This window comes from Haliotis rubra, unplaced genomic scaffold, assembly GCF_003918875.1.
Source record: "Haliotis rubra isolate DU_JTF1 unplaced genomic scaffold, ASM391887v1 Scf6, whole genome shotgun sequence".
NCBI classification, from domain to species: Eukaryota; Metazoa; Mollusca; class Gastropoda; order Lepetellida; family Haliotidae; genus Haliotis; species Haliotis rubra.
This window is the reverse complement of record NW_025767301.1, coordinates 1,754,602-1,767,789: the sequence shown is the minus strand read 5'-3', so window position 1 is coordinate 1,767,789 and position 13,188 is coordinate 1,754,602. Positions and strand designations below refer to the sequence as shown.

Below are 13,188 nucleotides of genomic sequence, written 5' to 3'. Positions count from 1 at the left end.
TCCTCACAGAGGCTGACTGACTGAATGACTGAGTTTTAGTTTTACGCTGCTTTTAGCAATATTCCAGCAATATCACGGTGGGGACACCAGAAATGGGCTTAACACATTGTGCTCTCCATTAACGCTTTAACCACTAGGCTACCCACGCCCCCACAGAGGCTGAAGGGCCGTTGGGTAGTTTAGTGGTTAAAGGATTCGCTCCTCACGCCAAAGACCTGGGTTCGATTCCCTACATGGGCACAATGTGTGAAGCCAATTTTGTGGTGTCACCTGCTGTGATATTGCAGAAATATTGCAAAAAGCGGCAGAAAATCAAACTCACTCACTCACAGAGGCCGAACATATTTTTCCTTCTTAGATTGTCTGCAGATTGACTGAGGAGAAGTGGGGTAAGGGTTTGAGTTTGATACAACGTCTGCTGGAACTCTGGAAAACTGATATACATTGCATCGGCTATTTATAGCATCAAGAGATTTGAATTTAGTCATATGTTTCTTTTTCAAATCTCTCAAAGAAAGAACAGGCAGGCAAATATGACATTTTGTTTTAATATTGTGCTCTTATTTATAAATCTACAAGTGTTACCTATTTCTTTAGGTAATTATGAAGGAAACAAACTTCAGGCTAAAGAAATGAAAAGAATTACTTGTAGTGCTTGTTTGAAGATGGTAGTCTCGTTGACAGCAAGGATGTTCTGGTAGACCAGTTGTCTGAGTTACTGTGCAGAGTTGCATCCCCTAGTATTTCCTGAATCCACTGAGTTGTTTTAATCTATATTTCCTAGTTCCATATATTGCTCATACCGGTAAGTTACACAAAAAACGATTTGGGCATTCCTCTCACACGTCACCAGAAACTGGAATACTTTTGAAACCTGTGTTATAATCAACCTATTTTATTATTTGGTTATGAAATTTGTTTTCAGTTCCATGATCAAATGACTTGCTCATGTTAAACCTCAACACCTGCATTAGAAACATCAGTGTACAGGTGAGTTAAAAAAAAGAGAGTGCAAACATAACAAAAGGAAACCAAAACGGCAGGACACAGAACCTTGATTTTTATTGAATGAATTAGCTTCCCACAGTTTTCATCATATTCATGACATACTGATAACAATATCATACATCAAAATCTCTGCGTTGTGAGTGCTGGGAATTTGGAATCTCTTGTTTTTCTTTTCAAGGTGATTTAGTGAAGAAATAAGACACCAATATTCTGTCCCTTGATTGTTTTTCCAGTCAGAATATGTTCCAGTGTATAGGGTATAGTGTATAGCAGCAATTTTGCAGCTATAACAAGTCTGAATAACAAGTCTGGACAATACACCAATTTCCATGCTGATGAGGCACAATGACATTCAATCAAGTCACCATGCCGGACCACTTGATCCATCATATCACCTCATATGACCAGCACTGGTTGCTGGAGATCTGTTCCAACACATGTCCTGTTTGAATGTAACTATTAATTAGTTTCAGTAATTCAAATAAACAGACTTTATATTATTTTATAATAATATTTGCATCAATTCAAATTTGCATTCTCAAAAAATTATTCTCAAATCACAAAATACAAACAAATATCGCTAAAAGATTCCATCATCATGATGTAAATGCAACGTCAAGCTAGGTTATATTCTAAAATCACTCTAGATTATGTGGGGAAGTTTAGTAAGCAAGTGGTTAAAGCGTTGGCTTGTCAGGGTTCAATTCCCCACATAGATACAATGTGCGGAGCCCATATCTGGTGTCCCCTGCTATGATATTGCTGTGATATTGGGAAAGGGGGTGTCAGACCATACTGGTTCATTCACTAGATTACATGATTAAATTCTCACAAAGACCATGAAATGTAATTATCTATGAATCAAATTTAAAATTCAAGGAGGGTTACTGCTGACACACACAAATCAAGACAAATTCCCACAAAGAACGTGAAATGTCAAAGACCATGAAATGTAATAATCTATGAATCAAATATAAAATTCATTGGATATCCAACTTCCGGTCTTGTTGCCATGGTTTCTTGTTTTATCCATGTATGTATTTGCCGAAAACACTGCTTTGTTTTACTTGTATATCTCGGACTATCAGATATCTACCACCATGATGATTGTTCAAGTGAATTATTTCTTTCATACATGTATTAAAATCAAATAAGAAAGAATCTGTACACTCACCAACCTTTACAACCTTTTAATTGTCAGCTCACTGAAAGTGACATAATCACTCTGTTACTGGGGCTTAGTGGAGGAGCAAGCACAGTTCACATTTTTAAATGGAAAAGGTAGAAAAATTTGGAAAGATAAAATGAACAAATACCATACCACAAAAAGACCTGTTTAACCTTTGACCTAAACAATTCCCATGTACTAAGGGACCGTTCATAATTTATGGCTAGGGGGATGTGATGATGATTTTTATTGAGAAGCATGTACAATGTGAATGATCCCCCCCTCAAATTTATGTACAAAATAAGTGACCCCCCTGCATGTCATGTACAACATAAATGACCCCTTTCCCATTCCCATAAATTCTAAGCATAATTTTAAACATATTTTTATGTACAGAATTGCTGACACCCCCCACCGCTAATACATGTGTACAAAATGGATGACCCCCAGCTCCCCAGAGCAAAATGGGTGATCCCCCCATAAATCACCATCACCTCCCCCTAGCCATAAATTATGATAAAAGAGATATGAACGGTCCCTTAGTATTCAGGTAAACAAACAGGACAAATATCACTGCAACATAACGATCTGAAATGAATATAAAGTGCGTAATAAATATTCAGATGTGCATTTCTGCATAAGTAATGAACCTAACATACCACCTGATTAACCAGAGTCAAATATGACTGCTACTGTTGATAAAAAAACACTAATACCAGATCAAAGTGACTGTTTTATCTCATCCATTCTTTCAGCTAAAGACAACCATCCCACGAAGTACATAACTTGCTGTCACTGATAGTGTTTGAAATTACAGTAGCCTTGACATTGACCTGTGCAGTTGAAATAAAGACCTTTGAACTTTCACCATGAGCTTGAATATCTTCTCTGATACTGTGAAGCTCAAATTTGGCATACAGATTTCTTCGTATAAAAATATATTCCTTGTACAAAAAGTTAAAAACCTTATTCCTGAGAATCATGGGGCACAGGACTTTAAGTTTGAGTGTGTATTAATTTAAAATTTCCAAATTTGTTTGAAGCAGCAGTATTCGCTACATTTTTCTTTTCCTTACAATCTTTTGGAACAATATTTTGTAAATAGTCTGCAGAAAAAGGCAAGAATTTAGGGACCGATCATAATTTATGGCTGGGGTGGTGGAGGTGTGTGTGTGTGTGTGATGATTTTAAGGGGTGTTCACCCATTTTGTTCTGGTGAGGTAGGGGGGGTCATCAATTTTGTACACAACATTATTAAAAAATTATGCTTAAAAAATATGGGAAGGGAAGGGGGGTAATTGATTTTGTACATGACATGCAGGGGGTCACTTACTTTGTACATAAATTTTAGGGGGGGGTGGGGTTGTCACTCACATTGTACATGCTTCTCCATAAAAATCATCATCACCCCCTAGCCATAAATTATGAACGGTCCCTTATGGATGTCATCTTTATTTTGAGAATGCCATTCAAAGACTTTAGTCTGCAGATAATATTACCAAAATATAGTTTATAGTGGAGCCTTGTGGCTCTATTTCTAACTTATAAGATTAGGGTTATGACAAGGAATCCCTTGGCTTTCATGCTAAAGACACACACACCAGTTGATGCTCTCATGAATTGTCTCTATCATTCAGTGCCTTCAGATCCACATACACATTAAGACAAGTGTGGTGAGACAATGATACTGGTAGAGGACTTAACATTTTCCAGTCTGATGGAGGTCCATTCAGATCCAAGCAATGCACCATGTCATGGGCCCTGAATTTGTCCTCAAGTCCACCTGATATCACCAGCTGATCTTGGAATAGGTGACATCCACCAAATTTGTGATAGCCATGGGACAAGATGAAATCAGTCAGTCTGTTAGTTACAGGATTGTAAAGTTTTAATCTTTTGCCCGGCTGGTCATTGATGAGGAGCAAGAATCCATTGACTGCAACACAGTCTGTTCTGCTGAGACGCAAATCCTCAGCATCAATCTGGGAAGACAATATCACAAGGTCATGCCATTCATTGTCTAAAGGGTTATAGTACTGAGCTCCTTTGTAGGAGTCAAATGACACATCCCTTCTCCCTGCAACAACAGAGCTATGCATACCACCCAGAAGGTACAGCTTGCCATCGAGAGGCGTTAGAGCGGCATTTCCAATTCCTTGAACTTCTTTTATAGCAGGGAGAGAAGTCCACTGGTCTGTGGCAGCGTTGTATACTTCGCCATCAGGTCTGACTGTGATCTTCCTGTTGCCTCTGCCACCTACAATATAGACTAAGTCTTGAAGTGTAGCACTGCTGTGGTTGTACCTGACACCATTCATTGACTGAACCTGTCGCCATGTGTCTCCCAAGACATCATACTCCCATGCCTCAGAGAATATCTGCTTCTGTTTATCATACAGAGGCACCTCAGTGGTTACCCCTCCGGTAAGGTAGAGTTTGTTGTTCAGCAAAGCCACTCCAAAATGATGACGTTTTTCAAATGGAAATGAGGTCAATGTGTGCCATCTGCTGGTTTCAGGGTTGTAGAAGAAGATATCACTGGTGCTAAACTTACTGGAAGTCGTGTCGCGACTCACAACGACCATCACCTGCTCATATCTTGAAATTCTGGATCCACCAACACAGTTCATCACCTGGTCAAACACATCTTTGCCATACAAAGACAATACATCAGCATTATCAACATCTGTTGGACTGAATCCAAGAGGACAAATCAAATCACTAAAATCTCTCTCTCTGTCATTCCGACTGAACATGACCCAGTTTATTACAGATTTCAATACTATCATTTCAGAATCCATTTTGAGAGTTCTGCTTGTGAGTATTCTGTTAAGGAGATCTTTTGGCGTGTGGAGGAAAGACTCACTTTCTGCAACATCTTTGAAATGGTTTTGAATATATTCCCATGCTGCTTCTTTAAGGTCTGGCAAAAGATGAGCCTCTGCTAACTGAAAGATTTTTAGACAGGTGTCATGGTTGATGTGTTGAAGTAGAAAGCCACTACATGCATGAACAAGGTCCCTCAACTGGAGAAAGTCTGCACATTCTAAAAGATCTATTACTTCATCTGCAGATACTGTCAATGTAGCTGTGTAAATGAAGTCGATCAGTTTTGTGAAACTACTTAAAGAAACTCCTTTCAGACAAATAGTGTTCTGATTTTCCGTGTCTGAGAACGAGAAATACGCACTAAAATATGGACAGCAAGAATCTAGAAGGATCTTGTGGCATGGGAACTCCTTTCCCTCAACTTGAATGATGATATCAGTAAACTGTCCAAGTTGGCGACATTTTTCAAAGTGGTTCCATGCGAGGCTATAGTTTTCCATTCCATGATAGCTGAATACTTCAGTGCGGTAGTTGTCAAAAAGGGAGGTGGGTGGTTGTGTATAATCATCATCCATGATGAATTTTACCTGAAATGACAAAATACTCCACATCTATCAATTTCTCAAACATTCTAAATGCTTTTCATGTAAATGAGCAATGATCAGATGATAAGTAGCTATGAATATGATAAGAGTTTTTCACAGACAACACTGATGGTCATTTTTTCCATATTAATTGCAAATAATCATATTTACAGCAGATAATATATTGTCATCTAAACATTTTTTGCAGATAGAATCTTAATGCTTATCAGTTGGGAAGTTTAACCAAAATGCTTGGTCATCATTAACGTCTTGACCTGTCCCATCTAATGACGCCGTTACATAATGTTGTAAATTTTAAGTGAACGGCTGTTGTGTGGTTTTAAAACGCTTTTAGCAATCAAGCAGTAGCACGGCGGTTGACATCAGAAATGGGTTTCACACATATCCACTTCGGGTAGGAAGAAGTATTAAATGCAAATTCCCAGATAGCATTCGGACGTTGGCAATGTTGGCAATACCATTCGGGTTAAGAATGATGAAACATTTAGCACTCATATTCAGTGTTGTTGTTTACCTTCCGAATTCCCGTTGAAATTCCCACTGTCACACGAATCGCACCAGTCAACTTTATATCCGTCGTTGCTGAACTAACACCACAGGCTCTAGTATCATGTGACCCAAGTCTAGCTCGGTAGATTCTGATCTGTCTTTCCGACGTCAAATTCAACGAGAAAATGTCTCTGCAGTATTATCGGTACACGCACAATAAACGTGACTTACATATACAAGCACTGAAGGTGACACGGTGACCCAATTTCATGTCGAAAGAGTAGTGACGATATTTACAGAACATATACCAACATTCCCATAGCAGACGCACTTTTCCACCCGGAAGTTATCTGAGAATGGTTGAAACCTGTTTTGTTAAGTTGGCTTTCATTGGATAGTATTTTCATTTTGACCAATGAAATAAGATCTAACACTTTTGCCAAAACGTAATTTTACACAGGAAGTTCGTAACGCCAATGCTTGTGTAGTATGGTGAAACATATGATGTTTTGACGAAGTGGTAACTTACAACCTGAGGAATAAGATATAACACTGTACAGAATGAAGAGTAGATTTAGCACAGTCGATATTAGCGCAGTGGTCAAGGAACTTCAAAGGTAAAATACTTTTTTTCTAAACTTTTCTCCGAAACGGGTCATGGCTATTTTCGTGAATTTGTATCATACTGTTTTGAAGATGACTGTATACATAATAAATAACTAAGTTGTGTCATTAACCTAAGATAACATTTCTTATGATGACAAATAAATGATATCTCTGAAACAATGACTATGAACACAGTATGATCCGGGACAAACTATTTCAAAAGTCATCTTCTACAAGTTGTAAAACCAACATAGATTCTATGTTAGAATGTAGATGAGATTACACATTAATGTACGAGCAAGAATAGTATGAAAAGGTTTTATGAGACACTAACAATTTCAAGGGATATTCTTCTGTCACTCATTCCATTTATACTTCCACAAACTAACATTTGTATTACAATAACCAACACACTGAATGAACAGGATTGAATTATTTAGTAGGTGTTGTTTTCATCATTCAAGTTAGATATCAGGGATAGAACATCAGAAATATCAGATGTTCATTATTCATGAACATACCCTATCTTCATATACTTTCACCTCCCTGTCTATTATGGGATTTGGACTTCTCCTTGTGAATGATGAAAATGAAAAATCTTTCATGTAGGTGAAACCACATTATCAGTGGAACAAGGGAGGTCTCTCTCTCTCTCTCTCTCTCTCTCTCTCTCTCTCTCTCTCTCTCTCTCTCTCTCTCTCTCTCTCTCTCTCTCTCTCTCTCTCTCTCTCTCTCTCTCTCTCTCTGTGTGTGTGTGTGTGTGTAATCATGACAGTGTGTGTGTGTAGGCGATAATCATGACAGAGTCAGGCTCAGTGCTTTCATGATTTGGTCTAATAATGCCTGCAGGGAAAATATCTACAGGGAATAATAGCTACAAAGTTTGTTGTGACAGCGATATGCTTACCTGCACACAAGTGGACATCACTAACTTTGTGTCCTGCTATAAGGTGCCTGACTTTGACAGAGTGGGCTCGATGGGACTCACCCTAATAAAAGTACTAGAATCTGAATTTATTGACAAAGTGTAATTCCAAATGTGACATATGTTACATTTGACCACTTTCTTAGTAGTATCGTGTATTCACACTATTGGTACAATGATTTAACTTATATAATGTCCATTGGTTGACAGTGACCAAACGTAGCACGATCACTGAAGAAAGAGCATTGTTTCTTGTATATAGCTTTATCTAGGTCAATACTTTTATGCTTTTTAGACAGATATCAATCTTCAAAGGGCAATTTTGTCATTTACAACAAGGACCCCTTAACCTTGCATACTTGTTTGAGTTCATAGAATGTCCAGTCCAGTTTATGGCTGGAAATTCATACACTTCCCAATAATAAATCACAATTCCTTGACCAGTTGATGATGTGATAATGTGACATGTTAAAATAGGTGCATGAGGATCATAAGGTAATTGTTTTGTGTATGTTTTCAGGTTTCTTGGCATGCGTGTGGTCAACATCTATGATATAGACAACAAGACCTACCTCATCAGACTGGCAAAGTAAGTATAAGTGAAGCAATGTTGTGGTATGTGATAAAATAGGTTCACAGTCAAGGTGGAAGCTGGTCACAGTAGCAGATAAAATGAGGGTTGGATGGCTACAATATGTGATTATGTCATTTTTATACTCTTCTGGTTATACTGTAATGGATTTTTGCTCATGTTGAATTATTGGTTAGCCCAGATAATAATAATAATAATAATAATAATAATAGGCCATTTATATAGCCTTTCCACGAGATACAGGGTTTTGCGGACAGGGTCTCCATTTCACAAAGCTCGTAAGCCTAAGATCTCGTAACTTTTCTCATAGCATTCTAGGTACCTTCTATGTTACTAGGAATGGCATGAGATAAGTTACGTAGACCTTAAGCTTAAGAGAGCTTTGTGACTAACAGGGCCCAGGTCTCTATCTCACAAAGGTGTCCTAATGTTACGGAAACTCCAGTATAGCATAAACCAAACAACGTATTAAATGCTTTGTGATACCTGGCCTAGTGGTTAATTCAGAGAGTGTGGTTTAACTCTTCTGTTAGCAATGTTCCTTCTAGCCACATCATGGAGGGCTTGACATATTGTACCTATGTATGTCCAAGTTATTAAGGTGAGGTGAAATGGGGTTTAACGTCGTACTTGAGAATATTTTGCTCCTATGATGACGTGCATGCGCATGTGTGTGCGGCTGTTTGTACTAGCCCAGACTTAAGCTGGTTTTATAGTGCTAGCCCACTGAGATACCATGCTGCAGTTAAGCATGAATACCCCACTCAGACACATTATACTGAGCTGACCAATCCTTGTTGTACCCTTTAATGCCGAGTACTAGGCAGGGACCAACAAGTAACATATTTTAACTTGGGGTGACTATTGAAGGGGAAACAACTATTGCGATAGTGATAGTCTATTGCAACATACTATTGCGACCAACTATTGCAATACTATTTCTCCTTGAATTGTCTTATTTGAAGTCATTTCCCAAATAAATGTGTAGTTTATATAAAATACAAACAACCTGAAGTAGTTTCAGTCTCTTTTGATAACTGACAAGAAACTTGAAACCCTGATCAAGTTTGTTTATGAGGTAACAGGGGAGGATAACTCTAAATCAAAGTGAGTGAATCTGGTACTTCCTGTATTTTGCGCTGTGCATTTATCAACGGAAGTCAATTTTAAACCATCGATAGCCACACATACTATCATCGATTAATTATTATTATTATAGGATATTTATAAAGCGCACATATCCACGCAACTAGTGCATGCTCAAGGCACTGGTACATCAAGCTTTGTGGCTTTCTCATCCTAGCGAGGTACCCATTCACAGCTGGGTGGACTGGGATAACATAGTCACAGTACTTTGTCCAAGTTCACTGCACGTTGCTGTACCCGCAACTGGGTGTTTGCACATATTCATGTGGCCACCATCTGGTCATATACCAACGGCTCAACAGATAATTGCTATCAGAGACTCAACAATTGTAGTACATCGATAGTTTCATGCATCGTTACAGCACTAATGTTAATGTCTTTTGGTATGATGCGTCCAGGGATCAAACCCGCGACCTTCCGCTCTCTGCTAGTTATTAAGCCCACTGCTGTATCAAATATAACTTATGTGCAGTATGGGGTTACAAGTGGCCCAGTTGCTTCAGAACTGCAATTAATTGTGAAGACTTCTGTTCCCTGGACATTGCAGAAACCAGTGGTTGTATTATTCACTTTGATCATGTTTCAAGCTTTGCCAGCAATCTACTTATGTTATGGCTCTCAGTCTTTTCAGGCTTTCTCCCATGTTAAGCTGATACACTGTGACGTAACTGGAAGCCAAGTTAAATCCAAGTCTCTCTCACTTTTGTGCAGTGTGAATTTTTTACCAATCTGTTCTATTTCCAGACCTGATCAAAAAGTGGTCATTTTGCTGGAATCTGGGATACGCCTTCACAGTACTGAGTTTGACTGGCCTAAAAACCCAGCTCCGTCTGGCTTTTCCATGAAGGTAGGGGCTCGTAATAATCATGACTTCTCACAGCATTTAGCTTTATTACATATGGGGTCCTAAAAGCCAAGTAAGTGAGGCAGAGATGTAATACATATAACGGGATCGAATTCTGACGCAGTCATCAGTAAAATATAATACAGAATACCGTTATTTAACCCAAAGAAATATATCCTAGCATTGTGTAATTTTAGTTACAGTTTTGCTCTATAAATTAATTAAGATTACCGTATGCGATTTGTCTCGCATTACAAAGCCGGAAATAGCAATCAGCTGTGCACATGTTTCCCAGCGAACAAGTTCAAACATGCACAATAATATAACAGGATGAATTCTATTGATTGAATACTATTATTTAACCCAAAGAAATATATCCTAGCATTGTGTAATAGTTTTTATGTAAAAAATATATAATCAACACTAAGGTTATACGGACCATCATGAACGTGGTAAGCACGTGACATGGAACGAGGCGGTAATCAGTTTGTGATTGTTGAATGGGGTAAAATCAGCAAGCCAGTTTGTTGCTACAATAAATATGATATTTAGAGAAGCAAAATATATTATGCATTTTCTGTCAACTACACTTTGTTTCGATCCGTGAGTAGACACAATATATATGACAGTGAATTCTTTGAATAATGTGGATCGACTTACAGTATGAGGAGGACAGTGACACGGAATTTGATGGGTTTACGGCCGATGACTTGTGAAAATCTCAGAACTCTCTTGCAGAAATGTCAGTGTTTATTGTTAGTGGACTATTTTCTTATTGTCATATATATATAGATGAAATATGGACACTTAAATAATATATTTTGAAACAAAAGTTGACTTCAGTTTTTATTTACCGATGGTACTTTTCTCTCTCCACCACCCGATTTCACAAAATGGCGTCTCGCTGTTGATGCAAGCAGTGATCGCCGGGATATAAAAAGGAACACAAACACATGTTGCCACAATACACCGGTAATCTTTATTATGTAATATTCTCACCAACACTTACGCTGTATATCCACTTTCCAAATGGTGTCTTGTTGATGATGCATGCAAGCAGTGATCGTTAAAAAAAGGTAAACAAACACCGGTAATCTTTATTATGTAATATTCTCGTAATGGTGTCTCGTCGTTGATGGAACATACTTACCGGGTACTCTGGTCTCTGTTGGCCGCGACCCATCGCGGGGGGTCGGCCTATCCATGAGAGATATGATTTTGACACTGATTTTGAGGGTCAAGTTTGGGGGTCGGCTTATCCATGGGGTCGGCTTATAGACGGTCATATACGGTACCCTTGATAATGGAGGATGACCTGTAATCTTGACAGATGACTTCTTGGGAATGATGCCTCTCATAGGTTGCATGCCTGCATCAGGGTGTAGCTGACCACCAGCAGAGTAAATGACTATTTTGTACTACTTACACACTACAGCATGATGTACATAGCTTAATTTTTAATTTAACTTCAGAAGGATGTCAGACAGTTTGATACAACATTGTCTACAACATCTTGCTGCAAATGCTTTGTGGATTGGTCCCCACAAAACCTTGTGTTACAATCATGTCAGGCCATCTGATAATACTGATGAATACCTTCTGTGTGATTTCAGATGAGGAAGCATCTCAAAGGTCGCCGGTTGGAGTGCATTCAGCAACTTGGTGTGGACAGAATTGTTGACTTCCAGTTTGGCTCCAGTGAAGCTGCATACCATGTCATCCTGGAGCTGTATGATAGGGTAGGTGCATGCAGATGTTGCAGTTGGATGTCTTCTACTGACCCTAGAGTAACTTACAGAAGCAGTGCAGATATGCTTATGAAAACAGTCAGATCTTTTCTGACTAGATCTTTTATGTAAGCAGTGTTTTGCAAAAAATTAATTAGGAAATTTTTACTTTTCTTTGCAGTTTTTAAATGAAGATTTGTCTCATGCGATCATTTGAATTGACTTATTTATTTTGCCCGTTGACACATTTTTAGCAGATTTTGAGACTGGCAGCTATTCGCTGAGCATAGTGGACAGATGACATGTTGCTACTTCCAGGCTCTGTGCATTGCTCATATGCTGAAATATGGTTTGTGGTAAATGGTTGTTGACAAAACAAATATACCGTATTTACCGGATGTATTCAGTCAGACTGTACGTTGATGATTTTAGTGAAGGCTGTAGTACATATGTATTCGTTACATTTACATGATGTGTTATTGTTTCTCAAACAGGGTAACATTGTCCTGACAGACTATGAATATACAATCCTCAACATCCTTCGACCACGCACTGACAACAGTCAAGATGTCCGCTTTGCTGTGAGGGAGACCTACCCTGTTGATGTGGCTAAACAACATGAACTGCCGACAGTGGAGAGGTGAGTGTGTTTCACAAGTTGAATATTTGTGATGTGCTGCTTGATGTCTATTTCTGACCAACTGCAGGATCCATGATAGTCCAGTGCATTGTGATAAATACATTGGTTCAAATAACACTGCTATTACTTGCTGTCCAAATTATTTATTGACCTGTTCTTCCATCAAGCTTTGATAATCATTAGAACAAACAGTGAGATTATTAGTACTTGACTTGTATTCTTGACTTAACAGATTATTCAGGGAAACATTAGTTCTCACATTGCTCCATTGACAAAGGTCATGTAGAATAAAGTGATTGTTTACCTCCTGGTACCACACACTCGAGAGGGGGCTTAGAATAGAAGCATAGATGAACACGGGTCCAGTTACTGGGGTAATAACAATGTCTATGATTGCCTGAAACCATTGGAGCAGTTATGAATTGCTATTACTACTATACAGTCTAAGTAAACTTAGGCTCAGTATTATTCCTTACACTGCTATACTGAGTCTAACAAAACCTTATAGGTCGCGTCATCTAACCTTTGAGCGACCTATGACCGTCCAATCAAACGCGAGACGGCCGAACGGATTTAACCAGTCAGACAACAACTAATTGTTAAAGTTCG

At 38.5% G+C, this 13,188-nt stretch overlaps 2 protein-coding genes across 2 annotated transcripts in view; one reads left to right on the top strand and one right to left on the bottom strand.

Moving 5' to 3' along the window:
* Window positions 1–3,786: 3,786 nt before the first annotated feature.
* Window positions 3,787–6,465, bottom strand: LOC124255265 (kelch-like protein 12). The gene is made up of 2 exons (XM_046689124.1): window positions 6,125–6,465; window positions 3,787–5,592 (listed from the first exon to the last, which is right to left on the bottom strand). The coding sequence occupies exon 2, from the start codon at window positions 5,578–5,580 to the stop codon at window positions 3,790–3,792; it is 1,791 nt and encodes a 596-aa protein (XP_046545080.1). The 5' UTR covers window positions 5,581–5,592; window positions 6,125–6,465; the 3' UTR covers window positions 3,787–3,789.
* Window positions 6,466–6,550: 85 nt separating this feature from the next.
* The window catches only part of LOC124255264 (nuclear export mediator factor NEMF-like), a 53,132-nt gene continuing 46,494 nt past the window's right edge, over window positions 6,551–13,188 (top strand). Inside the window, exons 1-5 of the mRNA XM_046689123.1 lie at window positions 6,551–6,716; window positions 8,151–8,219; window positions 10,113–10,215; window positions 11,826–11,951; window positions 12,434–12,579. Coding sequence (XP_046545079.1) covers window positions 6,661–6,716; window positions 8,151–8,219; window positions 10,113–10,215; window positions 11,826–11,951; window positions 12,434–12,579 — 500 coding nt within the window. The 5' untranslated portion in view covers window positions 6,551–6,660. The remainder of the gene's footprint in view (window positions 6,717–8,150; window positions 8,220–10,112; window positions 10,216–11,825; window positions 11,952–12,433; window positions 12,580–13,188) is intronic.

Bases quoted from the DNA above. Each gene is read 5' to 3' on its own strand.
- LOC124255265 (XM_046689124.1), bottom strand. From the start codon at position 5,580: ATGGATGATGATTATACACAACCACCCACCTCCCTTTTTGACAACTAC.